We start from the raw sequence: 18,166 nt of genomic DNA, 5'->3' as shown, positions 1-18,166 counted from the left end.
ATTTCCTACATATCAAAACCTGCACAGAGGAGCACGTATTTCTCAATATTGATTTGACAGGCTACTAAATTAAAATTTTAATGCTTACTGGTATGCTACAGCAGTCAAGTTGTAAAAACAAGCAAGCAAACAAAATCAACAAAAAAACAAAGCTGTGCTAAAACAAAGTTGTATCTGTAGAATATTTTCATGAAAAGCAATATTTGGCAATTAGTAGTCCCTCAAAAAAAATAATCAGTGGGTGACAAAGACTTCTACATAAAATGACTCATGAAGAGGAAGAAGGCAAGGGTGGCACACAGATTTGCATGCAAAAATATAAGGTAACTGCTAGTCTCTGCAGTCGGTAGAGCAGGTTGTCTTTCAGATCACAGGTACTCATGTAGTTATACAAACGTCCTTGCTTGTTCAACACTGAAGGTCTTAAAAAGCTGACCTGAATTTCTTCCTTTTTTTTTTTTTGTAAGGGCTCTTATTCAATTCACATATTGGTTAGCAATTAAAAAAAAAATAACAACACAGAAATGCATTGAATAATGAATGATGTTATGACAATTACATCTTTGCCAGCAGTAGAATAAGCAAACCCACAGCAGCACAGCAGATTAAGGACAGTTACATCAAAACGAAACCTGGTAAAAGACACAGGTTTAAAATTCTCTTACACAGAAGAAAATCCAAAAAGGCAGAAGGCTTTTTAAGATGCTGAACTTAACACACACACAATGAAGTACAGGGAACACCACTGCAAGACGTATGCATCTTACCTGTGAGCACAGCTTTTGCTGAAGGGTCTGCCAGATCCAGCGCAGATTTCCCGTCGGTGTTCCGAATGTTTGGATCAGCTCCGTGCTGCAGCAGTACTGTGCAGGGAAAGCAGAAACAGTATCTTACCTCAGGGATACACAGATTATTTACTGTTAAGTGTCTCCTCGGCATGATGTAGGCATAAACACACATTGCACAGTTTTCTTTATTTTTCCCTTTTTTTTTTTTTTTTTTCCCCTCTAAGCACTGCAGCAAAGGATGTTCTCCAGAGTAGAGCTAAGTTGGCAAGTTAAGGTGTAGTAGGATCATATGACTTCTCTTGATAAACATGAGCCCTGAATCTCTTGCAATACTCAGTTTTGGGTCCCCCTCCCGCCTGCTAGCTGGGAAGCTGTGCCTTCACTGACTCGCGCTGGGCAATCTGCTAACTGTGGAACCTGCTCCTGGCTTTTACTATCACTGCTGCTGCTTGTTACCACTCCTGTTCCTCTTCCTGGTGAGTATCCGAGGCCATCAATGCCATGCTGTAAAGCAGCAATGCTCCGGTTTGTTAGTGGCTCACCGCTCACACAAAAAAATTTAACCACAGCACAACAGCCTGCCTTCAAAAAAAACATATCAAATAGTTAAGATGTGTCCCTTACAGCCTGTATGTTCAGAGACTATTACTCTCATTTTTCTCCCCCCCCCACACACTAAACTGAGTAACCCCTATAAATATTTGGAGTATTACATGTAACCATACATCTAGGAAGGCATTAATACCCTGAATTACCATCTACAGAAGCTCATCCCCAAAAATGGAAATGACAGTTTCGGCTATAAACCCTTCTGACCAGAAACAACAACAATGTGATTTAGCCTTGCAAGATAAAGATGGTTTGTTTTTTTTTCTTCTTCTTTTTACAGAATTTGATAACAAAGTCCACAACAACAAGAGAGATCTGGCAAGCAAGGCCCCAACTTTCTAGTTCCCCAAATGTCATGCAAAATAGACACAGCATGTTACCACAACACAACAACAAAAATCCAGAACAAGAGTAAATAATAGAATTATATTACATACATCACTTCAGTCAGCACAAGGCATTTCATAAGTTTATTCTTAAATTCAAGTCTTAAATGACAGTAGTGTTGTTTTTAGTCAAACCTCTCTTCTTATACAATCCCGGCTTTAAATGCTTAGAACATTGCCAAATTTCAGGTATTTCAGTTTAACGGGTCCTATGCTAGATGCTTGCCTTAGGCTGATTTTTTGCAGAAGTTCGGTGCTTTAAGGAAGCAAATTGACTTTTTCATGCTTTGTCAAGAAGCTGCAATCCTTTCCAAAACATGGAAGAAGATTCAAATAGGCAGACTGGACTTTTCCAAGGAAGGACAGAAGTGGTGGTTTGTTGATGGTGGTTTGTTTGTACTATTTTTTTTTCCTCTTAAGTTTGCCATGTCAAGAGGAAGGCACCGAAATAGCAAATAAAAAATGAAAAAATAAATAAATGAAAGGTTCTAGCACATGTTTAAAGAGGATTGTAAAAACCTGGCACCCACATTTCTTGAAGATGCCATCTGTGTCATACGTGCAACCACCTCCTTAGGGATGTTACTCACAGGCAAACATGACTCTGAGCCAGCGTCACCAGCCAGTCAGGCACACTGCAGCAGAAGGTGGTGACCAGGCCCTTCTCCAGATTTTTTCTAAACAGTGTGAAACAGAGAAAGTAAGTATGAAGAGATGTACTCAGCGTGTTTTGCCTCTATTCTCTTGGATCATGAGGTGAGGAAAATTATTCATCCCAGAAGGCATCAGGGTAAGAGTGAAACCATAAAGGAGCAAACCAGCAACTAGCTGCCTATTAAGAGAGTGAATAATACAAAATAATGAACACAACACAGCCTGGATGAGAAGACAGTGGATGATTCTTCTGGAAAAGAGCCTGGGACAAAAAGTGATGCGAGAGAAGAACCGAATGAGGTGTTGCTAAGCCACTAGCCATCACATCTGAGAGGTCATGGCAGCCTAGCGAAATTCAGCGGCTGCAAAAGGGGAAACATAACCCCCCTTTTTAAAAAGGAAAAAAAGGAAGACCTGGAGAACTACAGGCCAGTCAGTCACACCTCTGTACTTGGCAAGATCATGGAGCAGATCCTCCTGGAACCTAGGCTAAGGCTCATGGAAAACAAAGAGGTGAGTGGTGACAGCCAACATGGCTTCACTGAGGGTGAATCATTCCTGACAAACCTGGTGGCCTTCTACAATGGGGTTACAGCACTGGTGGGTAGGGGAAGAGCAACTGACACCATCTACTGGGACTTGCACAAAGCCTCTGACACTGTCCCCCGTGGCATCCTTGTCTCCAAGTTGGAGAGAGATGGGTCTGATGGATGGAGCACTTGGTGGGTGAGGATTTGGCCGGATCACAGAATGGCTGAGGCTGGAAGGGACCTCTGAACATCATCTCCACCCAGTCAACCACATCTAGAGCACCATGCTCAGCTCTGGGGTCCCCAGCATAAGGACATGGACCTCTCAGAGTAGGTCCAAAGGAGGGTGAGAGCATCTCTCCTGTGAAAACAGTCTGAGGGAGGTGGGATTGTTCAGCCTGGAGAAGAGAAGGCTCCTGGAAGACCTTACAGTACCTAAAGGAGGCCTACAGGAGAGCTAGGGAGGGACTCTGTCAGGGGGTGTAGGGATAGGACAAGGGGGAATGGCTTTAAACTCAAAGAGGGGAGGTTGAGATTAAATATAAGGAAGAAATTCTTTATTCTGAAGGTGGTGAAGCACCCTCAGAATTGTTGGTATGGCTTACAACATATAATTTTCATATCAGGTTTTTAAAAACCTTGACAAATACATTAAAAATTGGCTAAAGGTGCTTAAGCTGGATGCCTACACAAACTCCAAAGTAACAACTACCTGTGGAGCAAGCACTTGGAGTGGCCACACTGGGCTCAGAACCAGAACCTTCAGAACTCGCCTGCAGTAACCATGAGACTTCTCCTCCTTCCTCCTGGGGTCACTGATCCCAGCAGTCACAGCCCTTCCAGCCTCTCCAGTAGCCAAGGGAATGGTTCCACCAACACATCTACCCTGTGAAATGTATGAAGTGGCATCTCCGGATGAAAAATCAATTATATTAACCTGCATACTGATTCGGCCCTCATTTATACAGAGAGCAAATTCAGGCCAAAGGCAACCTTGTTTCGTACACTTCCTGTAGCGACTACCTGATTTTATCCTTTCCACACTTCTCCAAAATCTCTTACACACGCAGGAAAAAAAAATCCAAGCAAGCAATGTTGTCATCAACATGAAGTAACAGAAGAAATACAGCAGAAATTTGGGCTGTTCTGTAATGCAGCTGTACTTTAATACCTGGGAAACCACAGGTGGCTTCTAATTGAATGTTCTCCTGCTTGTTCAAAACCTTTAGCACTTTAGCACACAAAGTCTCTTCTAACCACAGGGTATTCGAGATCTAGACACGGTGTCTAGAAATTTCCTTTTCAGTGCACCAGGGACATATAAAAATATCAGGCCGGATCTCCTGTTTGAGAAAAATATTCCCTTTATAACGAACCACAGCAGAAGAAGCCGTCCTAGCTAACTGTATCTATTCTGGCTTTCAAACACCGCACGCTGATTTTAGAGGATGTTTTCTGAGTAGCCTGAACAGGAGATATGGCACTAGCTTCAATCAAAAGCCTGCTGTTAACAGGCAAATGTAAGGAGTGCAAGCACACAAATTCATTCCCGGAACCTTGTTAATGAACGTATTTTGTAATGCTGATTTATTTGCTTTGGACAGTGAAGACATTGGGGTTGTTTTTCTGCATTGCAGGCAGAGCCCTTAACAATCTAGAAGCAGCACCTGGCTATCCTTGCGTTTCCTACAAACCACACACAAACAACGTAAAGAAGCTCTTCTTTTAATTGAATCTTCATGTTGTATACAGATATCAATTCCTGCAAACTTAACTATAGAATAAACACATAACTGTGAACAAAGCTCTTGTACAACCTATTTTTATCCTCATTACGACTGCTGCAATACATTTTCTGATCTTCCCATCCCATCTGAAATCCTTGATTTAATTACACCATTATACCATATCAGTACCAGCAATAACAGACAGTCTTCACACCAAAGAAAAAAAATCTCTATTATTGCACGGATCATGAACTACAGCCACGAATCATCTCAGATTACTGCCAACTTGCTAGAGCAGGATGAATCCTAAAATTAAACTCTTGGCCCAAGTCCTCCTGGCACAGTTATTTCCAGCTGTGAAGCTAACCAACGCTATCTCGTTTGGCTCGCAAATTATAAGACCACCACCAACAAAAATTTCTACTTTCAGGCAGTTTCAACCCTCCTATTTTCAGCAGCAAGGTATGGCAAAAGCTTCCACTATAGCTATACAGCCAAAAGGAAGAAGTGGGTTTTAGGGGGAGCGGAGGGGAAATGGGAGGTTGTCTAAATCAAGATACTAATGACCTAAGCGCTTAGCCCTTCCTCCTTCATCCTGCCTCTGTTAAAAGTGCACCGAAACAAAACATTTCTGATTGAAAGTAGAGACATGAACACAACTGGAGTAGAATGGGAATAAAAATCCAAAGACAGGCATGATCAAAGGTCAGACTTACAGTTTTAGTGCCATCGTCCACAAGCTTCTTTAGCATACTTACAGAAACGAGGATGGAAAAGTTCACATTTGGTTTCTAATCAGATGCACTGCCTAGGGTTTTCACTTGCATTGCCAGAGTCTTCAGTCCCTCACAGCACTGCTAAACGAAACCTTCTTCCTGTTTACACTGTCCCTTCGCTCCCCACCAGCTTCTTTACCGCTCTGCCACACTGTGTTGTGCTCACAGGCCCTTCCAGCTACCCCAGCTCTTACCCCAGCTCCAACGCGTATCTTTCCTTCCTCCTTTTTAATTTCACTTTCTGTAGGAGATCCCCAAAGGTACTTTCCGAACCAAATTGCTGTAGTTTTTATCTACTTACTCCCAAAGTATCAAGGTACAGAGAAAACAGCTTAAGGAGGAGTCCTCCTTTTGTCTTACAACACACACACTACCTCCCATCTCTCTAAAAAAAAATAAAAATAAAAATTGATTCATTTATCTCCACACTCCAAAGGCATCCAGGCAATACTCTGGAATCCAAACTGTTATTGTTTTTTTTTCAACCAAGAAAGAGTTTCCTCATCTAATAAAAACAGAGCACGCAGAAGCTAAAAGGAAGAATAAAGATGTAATGAGCAATTAACTCTCCATGGGAATTCACAAAGAAATACGATAAACACTATGAGTGCAGGTAGGAGAAATAATAAAATGCTGCAGAAGACCGGATCTCCAGTAACAGAGGAGGTTGCAAGCACTTAACTGCTGAAGATTCAAAGATCTGTATTAGCACAGCTGCTCTGAAGGGTGGTGGTGCTCAGCTGGCAGACTGGAATGGACTCTGCCATGCCAGGATGAGAAACGATGCCCAGCTAACCTCAGCAATCCCCAGACAAAGGGGCTGTGCAGAACAGCTCGAGAGGGGAAAGGGAGGGTGCCTGTGTCATCCCCAAGCCTGTGCTGCCCGCCCTCCTTTGGACGGCTGCAAACATTTGGTCCCAGTCAGTTCATCGTGCGGCGATGGACACAGGCCAGAGAAAGGAGCTGACAGCGATCATTTTGCTGCTGGCAGCAGTTCTCCTTATCAGTATATCAAACACCACCAGGCAAACACCCAGCTAGCCAATGCTGGCTCCCAGCACTTCCCATCTTACTGCCTTCCCTGCTCCCCTTGCTCGGGGCATGGACTGCAGTAACAGTTCTGACAACAGAAAGCACCGAGTAATCCTACAAGCCAGTCCCTAGAGATGTGCAGCTTTAAAATACCTATAACACACATGGTCTTAAGTGGTTGGTTTTAAGCAACGTTTGTTTTCTAGTGAAGAAAGTGCAGATTTCGTACAGCACTGGATGGTACTTTGGCCAGATGCAACACAATCCAGGTACAATCACAGCACCTTGGATTGGGCTGATGTGCCAAGGGTTTGGGAGCAGGGGAACCCATTCTGGAGCAGACCTTGAAGAGCTGCTGCCTGTGGGCAGCACCCACAGGATCAGTTCAGGAAGGATGGCATCCCGTGGGAGGGACCCTATGGTGGAGAAAAATCTATTTCTACCAGCAAAATCTATTTCTGAAGTAAACCTGAGGAAGCTAAGAATATATCGAGTTGGACCAGTCTGAGTGGGCTCCTCTTCCAGGTGCTCCTGTGTCCTGCAGCATCCCGGTAGCGCCCCAACCAAAGGGATAACTTTATCTAATAAGCACGGTGCATCTGGATAAGCATGGAAAAGTACAATCCCTGTACTCCAGGAAATCGTATGTTCATCAGGAGTCTCAGCTGCACGCAAGACTAACAGCAAAGACCACAGACCAAGAGGCAAGCACTCTGTATTTTCAGTAGGCTTCGATCACCCACCGTTCATTTTCTGCACTTGCTTTATCTTGTGGTAAAAGGAAATCGTTAGAGGCACCTGCCTTTGTTTATTAAATGACAAGCATTTAACTGCTTGCACATTTTACGAGCAAAACCTTTTCTGTCCTATAGTCATACTTTAATCAATGCTTTCCACTAGAAAAAATAGGAAAATAGCCATGAGCTCTGCTAGAATTGACCCCATTTTATGCCTTAAGAGCTACACATTTATCTATGGATTGTTTTTAAACCGCATACGAACTGCGTTACGAACACATGGTTCCTCCCAGAAGCTAAAAGCAGATATTGCTACAGTAACCAGCAGGATAATCCCATAAAACAAAGTATTTCTGCACAACATACAGAAAGTCACGATAAAGTGATATAGATACCTAAAAGCAAACAGTTTCAGTGCCTGGAAGAGCACTGTCTGCTTCATTACTCTGTTCTGGATACCACGAAGCTTCCTCTTCCTTCCTCCCACTCTCCCTTTCTGCTAACAGCTAGCATCAGTACTTTTGAAGACCTTACTTCCCACAAACACGTTACAGAAAGTTCTCCAGCAGTGCTTTGCACATTACTGTACTGCCTCCTTTGCTGCAAGTAAGCAGATTGCAATTCAACCAACATTTGTCAAGAAGCATCACAAAATAGAAGACTCCTCTTGTTCCGTGTAGATTGTCCTGTACCAAGAAGACAAACGAGGCAGAGAGACTATTTTGCTTGATAGATGAATTTTAGGAATGAGAAAAAAGAAAAAAAAAAAAAGGGTAATGTTAGGTTGTAAGAGATAGGTTGCAACACGTGAGCTGTTAATACAGTTCAGACCTAACAGAAAGCCAGACAGATTCCGAAATATACAGTGTATGAGACAGCAGGCAACCCTTCTCAACCTGTTTACATGAAGCTGATTTTAAATAATTTTTCCTAATCCAAACAGCATAATCTAAACAATAGCCTTCAGCATACTAACATGACAGGTTTTACCAGCCTTCAGCACCACTGGTTCCAGACAGGAGAGCAAGAAGTCATTTTACTGGCATAATCAAGGAGCCTTCCTCATCAGAAGCAAGGCTCCCTTTCACGTCATTTGTGCAAAGCGCCATCCTCTCTACTAGCAAGCATGCTGCCCATTTTTCATTTCTGAAGAGGATTTAATCTAGGCTTTAATTGAGCTGAAGGCTTGGCCCTCTCACAGAAGCGTGGTAGGGCACTACAGCCTTGCTGCCCAAGAGCTATTCGTTTTGAGGCTCCTCGTGCTCCAAGACCTTTGTGATGCAGATATGGGTACCTGATACGGAGATTTTTTTAACAGCGCATCTATCACAACTCTTGGCCCTGATAACCAGTGACAGGATGTGTGGGAATGGCACAAAGCTGCACATGGGGAGGTTTGGACTAGATAGGAGGAAAAATTTCTTGGATGGTGACCCCAATGCTACGCTTTTAACTTCTGGTTAGCCCCGAAGCGCTGAGGCAGGTGGACTCTATGATCTTTGTAGGCAGTCTCCAACTGAACTACTCTCTTCTTAAAGTAATTTTAAGAAACTTTTAGAGTTTTGTAGTGTTAAATGGAGCTTTTCAGTAGCTAGTATTTTTGATTCCCCTAAAATTACCCAAATACCCTGTATGTTCAGGGATATCAATCATGGCATCACCGCAGAAGATGCTCGCGGGTTGCATATTTGTGAAGGACGACTTTAAATCTAGGTAGGTGGATGATGTTTCAGATCACTTTTAGGCTAACAGTCCCGTAGTTCTCAACGTTTAACTGGAGATCTGCCTTGCAGAAACAACCTGATCAGACTGCACGGGCAGTTTTCCTAAGGTTATTTTTAGCCTGCTTTGTTTTAACTACACAAACACACGCAGCTTTAAAAGAGCTGTTACCACTCAGGAAATGCATTGCAAAACACTGAATGGGAAGTAGCACCAACCAGAAAACCCAACTTAAAGAACTAAGTTATCCTGTAAGTATACTACACACGGTTTTGTTGTCTGTGCCACTCATACCAACTCCTTGCCCTTCAAAAAAAATAATAATCATATATAAAAATATATAAAATACAAGAATGTTCGACAGGATAACAAGCAGTGAGAACAAATTTTTCAGCTTGGAAAAAGAGACATGAGGGAAAAATACATAAAGGCCTATAAAATCATGAAGGATATGCAGAGGGCAAATAGAAAGGACTGTTCTTTATTTCTTGCAAGTCTTGAATGGCTTGCAATGAACATCAATCAATCAATGTTTCAAGGAAAAGGGAGGTGTTTATTTTTTCCTGCAATGCAATTAAGCTGTAAAACTCCATTGCGACAGAACAGCTTCCAAACCAAAAGCATAGCAGTGTTTAAGAAGGGATTAGATCCACCTTTCCAGAATTTTGTCTGCAAACATCATCTGGATGCAGCCTCTTCTTTATTAAGTTCCTAAACCGCTAATTGCTATGAGAAAGAAGTGCACGCTCACACCAGATTCTGTAAGTATCTGCTGCACATCACTGTCAAAGAAAGTGAGCTACACAGATCTGTGGCTTGGCTCCCAGTAGACTTTTAGATAAAGAAATACGTGACCCTTTCTCCCTCAAGCCTGACCTGCAGACCAGTCACTACCCTGACTTTGCAGCATTCCTTCAAGCATACTTCCCAGAGCTCGCCATTCATTCGTTATTCCATGAGAAAATGTGACACTGAAAAGCAAAAACACTTTTTCACTAGCTCAAGGAGTCCACAGACATCGAGAATACAAATTCTAAACAGATGAAGCAACCCTAGCATTCTGCAGTATTCATGGCTTCCACCTTAACAATTGTTTCCAATGTTTCAATACATTTATTCTAAAAATTGATTACATATAGCAAAAAGTAACTAAAGTAACTAAACAAACTGCATTGACTAGATACACATTGTATATATACAGTGCTCCCCAGCAGACTAGCTGAGTGAGCACTGCTTACCACCCTTCAAGACATCCTATACGTGCAGGCCCAGGACACAAAAGCAACTACCACACAGTGACAGCCTACATTCCTCCAGAAGTCAGCAGATTTGCATTCTCTCCCTTTAAGTCCCTGCACTATCCTGAGATTGTGGACGTGGCACTTAGGGACATGGTTCAGTGGTGGACTTGACAGCATTAGTTTGATGGTTGGACTTGATGACCTTAAGAGTCTTTTCCAATCTTAACGATTCTGTAATTCAATATGCAATCAGTCACAGAAGCATAAGAAACCATGTACCACTGGTATTTGCTCTCTTTGAGGTATTTTGGAGGTTTGTACATACTCTGATGAGTTTTCATCAATTTATGACAGTTCCTACTTTCAAATAAGCTTCCTAGTGGCAGCATTTGAAGGCAGTGGTGTAAGCTCAGCTGTACACTAATAGCGTAATGCTTTCAGCATTTGGAAGTGGCTAAGAACAGAGAGACACAAAAATGAGGGTAGATGAATAATTCCTACATAGTCTGCTGCTTTTCAGGTAGATTAAGTTCAGCAGTAAATTCCACATTATGCTGGGATTTCCAGAGAATTAATTCAGTTAATTGTTTCAAAAAAAATGTTTCAAAAATTATACCTCACTTGTTGAAAAAAGGATGGGAAGAAATTGGCCTGTTAAAATCCATCATATCTACTGTAACAGTCCACACTTAAGATGTAAATACTAATACTGTACAATATATTTCAGAAAGCTATTCAAGTATTCAAGCTATTCCTAATCAGGACAAATGCCCTAAGCAATCTGTGTTCCATTATCCCTGGTTATACTACGTTCCTTTCCAGGGCCTTTTGAAGACAAAGGCTGAAAATCTTAATATAAAAGTTATACATAATGCCATTAAGGAGAAACAGAATCATGCCAGCTATCTCACCAGCTATAAATAAATTGTAAACAACCCCCCCCCACAAACAAGAAATAGTAGACTTCTTTGTCTATACTCATACCCTAGGAGTTTTGTGACATCAACTAAATTCCAAAGCAGCATCAGTAAATAATAGAGCTGGTGACTGGTGGCACTGCCTTCAGCAGCAACTCTCATGCTGATGGTCAAACATCTGACTGTGCTAACATACACAGAGCAGTGACCAAACAGAGCACAGAACAGCTTCATGCTTGCTTTTAGCAGGAGGAAGTAAAAAAAGAAGTCGACCGACTCCAAGCTGTCTGTGTGTAGCTCTGTAAGGAGAACTGCAAATAGTCCCACAGCTTTGCTCCGTGCTTCAAAGGAAGCCTACAACTGCAGTGGACAGCAGAAGAGCTGCTGCTGCCTAATTAACTATGCTCATTAACTTCTGCATGTAATTTCTCAGCACAGAACATCTCTTACTGTATACCTCATACACAAGATCAAACGAATGAATTCCAGCACATCTCTTGTAGAGTTTAAAAAAAAAAAAGTTCCTGTTTTGGTGTTCCTCAGTTTGTTGTTTTTTTTTTTTCTTTCCCTTTTCCCTTTTAAGTAATACACTAAGTATTACAATAAAACTAACGCAAGAACGTGCCACGTATGTTTTGCAGCTTTCTCTGCAGGAATTTTATGTAAGCAGTCTTTAGGCAAATACACATTATCTGACTTGCTAAAAACTGCATTTTGTTATCTGGATAATGTGTAGCACAAATCTCATGTTCATAATGTTAACTGTGATTACTGAGAATCAAGGTTTTCTTTTTCATGATTGAGAAAACAAACATGGCAATCTGAACATTGTGTACATGTTAGTAGACATGAAAAGAACCAGCACTGATAAGTTTAAGAAATTGATCTGAGAGTAAAAAATAACAGAAGCTCCTATTTAGAAAAAAAATATTAATTACACCGAGAAAAACAAAATCAAAAAGATAACAAAATCCTGACTGAAAAGCTCTTTATATGGTCTAGATACATTTAAAATGATTGAAGTATTCAATTTTATTTGAAATTGCTTTGGCTCCAGGGTACAGCACACACCAAAGATAAACAACCACTGCGAACAATGGTATCCTGTAGCTTGTATTTGAAAGCTTTAAAGGGCTGTTTCTCCATACTGTACTGAATGTAGGGTTAACCATCTTTCTAGCTGCTAAGATGACACACGGAACAGCTTGAAAAGCAAAGACATCATCCAGCGAAGCCAGTTTTCTTGCATGAGGAGAGAGAGAGACTTCCACATTCACTTTCTGAAGACTGACTTAGGAGATGAGGAGACCTGACCCACGTCTCCATGTAAAGTTTTCAACAAGTTCAACAAATGTTAAATAAGACATCATGAAAAAGTTAATCTTAAATGACTATCACTATACCCACCTTGTGGTTTAAAATAAGCTAGCTTTTAAAAGCAAGCTGCATCTTCCATCTCGAGCCCCACACGTTTACAACTGCACAGAACATATCTGGTGTAGTTTCAATGTCAGAAGCGACGGATACTTACCAATACACACATCTATCTTCCCCTTGATGGCAGCTTCGTGCAAAGGAGTGTAGTTCCAATTGTCTCTAGCGTTTGGGTCTGCCCCTTGACACAGCAACAGACTAACCACCTCAGCGTGCCCGAAAGAGCAGGCGTTGTGAAGGGGGATCAGCCCTCCATCATCACGAGCGTGAACGCTGGCTCCTGTCTGCAGCAGGTGCTCTACGACATCCTTCCTTCCAAATCCTGTAAGAGAACAAATTGCTGTTCAATTGCCATGCAAAAAGAAATGTGGTTTAATATTTAAAACTAGCTGCTCACTCTTACTCCAGCGCACGGACACAAAATGGTATTACTGATGTCCCTCCTCTACCTTTTACTTAATTTTGCTATAAGGAGAGATTAGGTTTGCCTGCTCAAGCAACACTTGGAAGATCCACTCACATTTACGACAGGGTGAATGCTGACATATTATAATAAAGACTTGTTGTCACTACCTCAAGTTCTACAGTAGGCTTGCCAGTCTTTTTCAAGGTAAGCTTTTCATAAATTTTACAACTTTAGTATAACGTGTATGTAGCAGAAGCAAGTGTCTTACATACTGCCTCTTAATATACATTTCCATCTTGGAATCTCATATTAATAAAACCTAAAGGAACTGTTAGCATTCAAGCACAACAACCTTACCTGAAATCAAACTACATTCCTTCTCTCCTACAGAATCTGAGAACTTCTAGCTGACAGATAAGCTAGGAAGTTACACACGTGTAGAACTGAGACCTCAGTTGGTAAATAATGCCTCAAGAAGGTCCCAGCCTGGGGACAAAGCCTGGAAGAATTCCTGGAAGAATTCCAGAAGCATGGAAGGATTCCAGAGTCAAGCCCCGTAATTCACAAACTCATCTTTTTAAATGAAAGAATCCTCATTTTGCAGGCTCTGAGCCTCTCAGACTGCCAGAAAATTTCTTAGTCAACTACACGATCCCTACTGCTCAGGGCTACCTGCAGGAATCCAGCTGAGAGCTGTTGTTAGCCCTACTTTAGGTTGCACATGGCAGAATAATCAGTGACTTCACTTCCCAAACACCTGCTTGAGTCAGGTCAGACAGCTCTTCTATGGCAGGTATATTCCAGGCAGCTACAACAAAATGAGTGAGCAGTTTAGGAAGATACCCCAAAAGCAAGGCTTTCCAGGGCAAATTAAGCTGCTCCCTTTTCCCTTGTGCCATAGGCACAGCAGGCAGTTCAGGTGTCTGTGCACAGAGTGGAGGTGCGTAATAAATTACTCTTTCTTGCCATTTTCCATCTCTCGAGCACCACTCAGTAGATCAAACGGATCATCTCTTTCCTTAAATTCCATCCACTGGTTTCCAGCCCACATAAGATCCTTCAGTACTGGCTGTTTATTTCAGAATTTCTCCAAAGAGCAGTTACATCTGTTAACCTCCATTAAAAGCTTTGGCTTCTGTTATTACAGTAGGATCAAAAGCGTGCTCACAGAAAACTTCTTTCCCCCCACACAGCTTTTTCTCATTACTCTAGGCAGATGCAGAAAGAAAACAGGGAGTATCACTGATGACACTCCTTGTCAAGTGATCTGAGCCTCCCAGAACAGGTTTCTCTGAGCCGAGTTCAGGCTGATATCCCAAAAAGCACTTTACTCTACGCTCCCAATTTCACACTTGCCAAAATGACACCGGTCTTACACTCCTGCATGCCCTCCCCTCCACCAGGACAGCCAAGAGGCACAAATTGCTCCAACCTCGGAAGGCCGAACCTTCTTTCAAACGGGAAGAAGCAATTTCTTTACCAAGCAGGTTCCTACACATCCTTGCTGGCTCTGGGAAAAAGCTGGGATTTGCCATGAATCCTGTTGTCTCCAAACCATCCCTAAAGCTAGGGCAAGCTGGTCTTTCATTACCTTACAAGATGGGGCCTTTGTCAATTTAAGAAATACACTGTTTATGCGGGGGAAAAATAAAAAAAAGCTAAGTTTCCTCAGTATTTAATGGGTTTTGAGGCAAGTAAGAAACAGATGGCAGCATGCCTTAAGCAGAACAGTGGGGATATATCTGGCGAGTGAAATCTAAGAGCACACGAAATGCAGACCGGAGTCTGATCGGCTACCTTAGCCACAGCTTTAAGATCAGATCAGAACAACTGTATCTCTTGAGACACTGAGGGACACTCAGATGCAATTTGGCAGTGCTAGCTGGAGAAGAAGAGCTGTAGCTCGCAGGTTTCCCTTTATTAAAGGGAGCCTCAGAGCTCTCAGGCAACTTCTACACCTCAGAGCTGCAGGCAGACAGGTGACAGACCCCAGCACCCCCCTGCTTCTGACACTGAGCCTGCACAAGTTTATCATCAGCCCCGTTCTTCTGTACGAGTTCCCATAAGCACAATACATCTCAGCGGTACCAGAGACCCCAATCTCTTGCGTCCCACACCACAGTCAAATATTATCGAGTCTTCCTCCCTCCGAGCACATAGACTTCTACGGAAGAGTCCCTCAGACTGCTTGCAAACATCAAGCAGAACACCAAATCTCTGAAAGCCACTTGGGAATCTCAGGAGAGGCTACGTTCCAGACAGCTGGAAGACGAAAGGAAAAGGAACGTTTTTTCAGCCTCTTTCTGACTGTTAAGAGAAAGTACATCGCCCTGATACGGCCTCCACATCAAGTCCGAAGCACAGGCAGATGACTCCAACTTCGCAAAACAGATTTGGATCTATCACTAGCTTTTTTTTTTTTTTTTTTTAATAATTATCCTGAATATTCTCAGAAGTCACCTTTTTTTTTCTTCCTTCTGCTATGTGGAACAAGATAAACATAATTTTGAAACTAGAAGCTTCAGAAAGCATCAGGTTCCCTTAACTCGATGCTTTTTACAATAAACTAGAACTAAAGTTGCCCTTCTCTTAAAAGGGAGAAAGTACCAACTGCTTGAAATTGTTGCCAAAATAGTAACAAGAAAACAAAACCGAGCTAGGGAGAAGTCAAGTTCACGGGAAAAATAATCTAGCTGCCCCAAATATAGGAAGAAGGAAAGGTTACCAAAGTTTTCCAGCTACTAAAATAATTCCTCTGCCATAAACCATAAAACAAAATCGGAACTCTGCTGTTGCCTTAAGAGTTTAGTTTCAAAAATTTTGGGAGAAGCCATTTAAAACAACGCTTACTGCACTGTTCCCCTCACACTCCCCTTATGAAGTCCATAAAATTCATATTTATGGATGTCTCATAAACCAGGAGCTATTATTTACAACGTAGCTTAATATACAGACTCCTGCACTCATAAGGCGTGTGGGCAAGAGGAGAAACACAATCCATCAAGGCAGGGAGATGAAATCCACACACCCCAGCGCCAGCAGATGCACGCTGCCTGAGACAAGCTGCGCTCAACAACACCCTCACAAGCCTTTGCAAATTACAGGGCCCCAGGATCTCTGTAACCAGGTATTAGCTGGATGCTGTTACGTATCAAGCCCATTTGGAGCAGACAGGCAGAACACAGTGATTTGAGAGCAAATACGTATGGCAGCCTAGGAAGGTCTTGAAATCTAGAAAAATAGACAATAAAAATTTGTCAGAAATGAGGACTTCACCCACTGTTTTCCCCCTGTTGCAAGGAAGCATCTTTACTGCTACTACACTAACATCTTACAGACACTGGCACCTTTCAAAGCCTTATCACCCCAAGTTAGTTTTGCCCACTACTTCTCAAAGTACGAGCTGTCACTGCAGCTCCAGCACTACCATCTGTACCAACGCTGAAGTTACAACTTGAGACCTCAGAGTTTAAGGGGAAGCATCGATGTCTAATTTTAAGCTTAAATCCAAAGCAAGAAGAGACTCAAGATGAGGCTTCAAAACATGAGGCACTTTACCTGCACGCACACAGTTATACCAGCATTACATTCCTGCATTCATGAAATTAATTAATTCCCGCACTTGAGGAGATCACTGTGTTTTAAACTCAGCTTGCAAAAAGTCGTGCTTTACTTGTAGATTTCAGGGATTAGAGAAGAACGCAAAGGAAACAGCTCGGGACCAGAAGTTCCCTTAGGAGCATCACGAAATGCCACTTGGACTTTTAAAGTGACAAGAAACTTACAAAAGCTCAGAGCACATTCTCTCAGAGAGCACTATTCAGTTCCAAGTAACGCTGTGCCTGAAAGCGTTCATGTTTGTTAACAATTTTAACATGGTGTTTTAGAGCCATACACCACCTTTTAGGTATAGACCCCTCAACACAGCCTCATTAATTACTTTGATTGATACGTAACAGCATCACTTAAAGCTCAAACAAGCTCTGTGCTCCCTTCCACGTAAGTTCCAGTCCAGCAGCACCGTGGCACATGCCAGAAACCTTCTGCCTGAGCACAGCCCCAGATATTGTGCAGGTCCTGAGTTAGGCCTGATGATTTAAGACATCTTCCTTGTTTTATCAGGAACTTAGCTCACCCCATGTCCTCACTGAAGAGCAGTCCCTACACAAAATGTGCTCATTATAAACTAATCCTACAGTAACCTATGACAGGGACACTTGCTAGGAAGCCACACTTCCTTCCAGTTGAGGTGAGCTCAAACCTCACTGCTGGCTTGCTTTAGGACGCTATTTCTGATCGGACACCTCTTCCCTATGCCAACACCTCTTTGTGCCAAGGAGCACAGCATCTCCCTGGACACATCTGTACCTCTATCACCACATTTAGCTGCCCCACTTTACCTCACCCCGCTCCGAAGGGGTGCGATCAGCCAGCAGGGCCCCCCAGACCCAAAGCGATGTTAGAAATGACAAAGTGTGGAGCACGGCTCCTGCGGCTAACCCCCTCCCCGGCCCGGCAGGGCACCCACCGGCGGCGAAGTGCAGCGGGGTGGACTTGCGGCCGGCCATGTCCTTGGCGTTGACGTTGCCGGTGTCCACCAGGCGCTTGACTCGCGTCACGTCCCCATTGCGGCAGGCCTCCAGCAGCTCGCGGAACGCCCCGCTCGCCGCCTCGGGGCTCTCCGCCGCCGGGCTGGACGCCACGGAGGAGGACGAGGAGGACGAGGAGGAGGATGATGATGAGGAGGAGGAGGAGGATGAAGCCGAGCCGGCCGGCGGGGCCGAGCCCGCCGCTCCCTCAGGGCCCTCGGGCGCCGGAGGCCGCTCGGCGTCCAGCGGGGCCTCGCCCTCGGGGCCCGCCAGGCTGTGCCGCTGCACGGCGGCCGCCGCCAGCTCGGCGGGCGCCAGGCTGGGACTGCGGGGCGGCGAGGCGGCGAGCTGAGGCTGCGGCTGCTGCTGGGGCTGCGGCTGCGGCGGTGGAGGCGGCGAGGCCGGGCCGGGCGGCGGCGGCAGCGGCGGGTGGTGGTGGTGGTGGTGGTGGTGGTGCTGCGAGCGCCGCGGCGCCGCCGCCATCTTCGGGCCTCCGCCGCCCCGCCCCGCCCCGCCACAGCCCCGGCTCCGCGGCAACGGCGCCGCCTCCCGCCATGGCGGACAGGAGCCGCGGCCTGACGGGGACGGGCGGTGGGGGCAGCTCGGTGGCGATCGCAG

The 18,166-nt window shown here is 43.8% G+C and overlaps 1 protein-coding gene across 2 annotated transcripts in view; it reads right to left on the bottom strand.

Moving 5' to 3' along the window:
• TNKS (tankyrase) overlaps positions 1 to 18,063 on the bottom strand; it is a 100,886-nt gene extending 82,823 nt beyond the window's left edge. For both annotated transcript variants that reach the window (XM_072037055.1, XM_027455879.3), the window contains exons 1-3: positions 17,488 to 18,063; positions 12,651 to 12,875; positions 768 to 863 (exon numbers count right to left, since the gene is read on the bottom strand). In XM_072037055.1, coding sequence (XP_071893156.1) covers positions 768 to 863; positions 12,651 to 12,875; positions 17,488 to 18,031 — 865 coding nt within the window. In that variant the 5' untranslated portion in view covers positions 18,032 to 18,063. The remainder of the gene's footprint in view (positions 1 to 767; positions 864 to 12,650; positions 12,876 to 17,487) is intronic.
• Between the last annotated feature and the right edge of the window lie 103 nt (positions 18,064 to 18,166).

Source organism: Anas platyrhynchos, chromosome 4 (assembly GCF_047663525.1).
Source record: "Anas platyrhynchos isolate ZD024472 breed Pekin duck chromosome 4, IASCAAS_PekinDuck_T2T, whole genome shotgun sequence".
Taxonomy (NCBI): Eukaryota; Metazoa; Chordata; class Aves; order Anseriformes; family Anatidae; genus Anas; species Anas platyrhynchos.
Note: the sequence above shows the minus strand (reverse complement) of the source record. Positions and strands in the feature narration are given on the sequence as shown.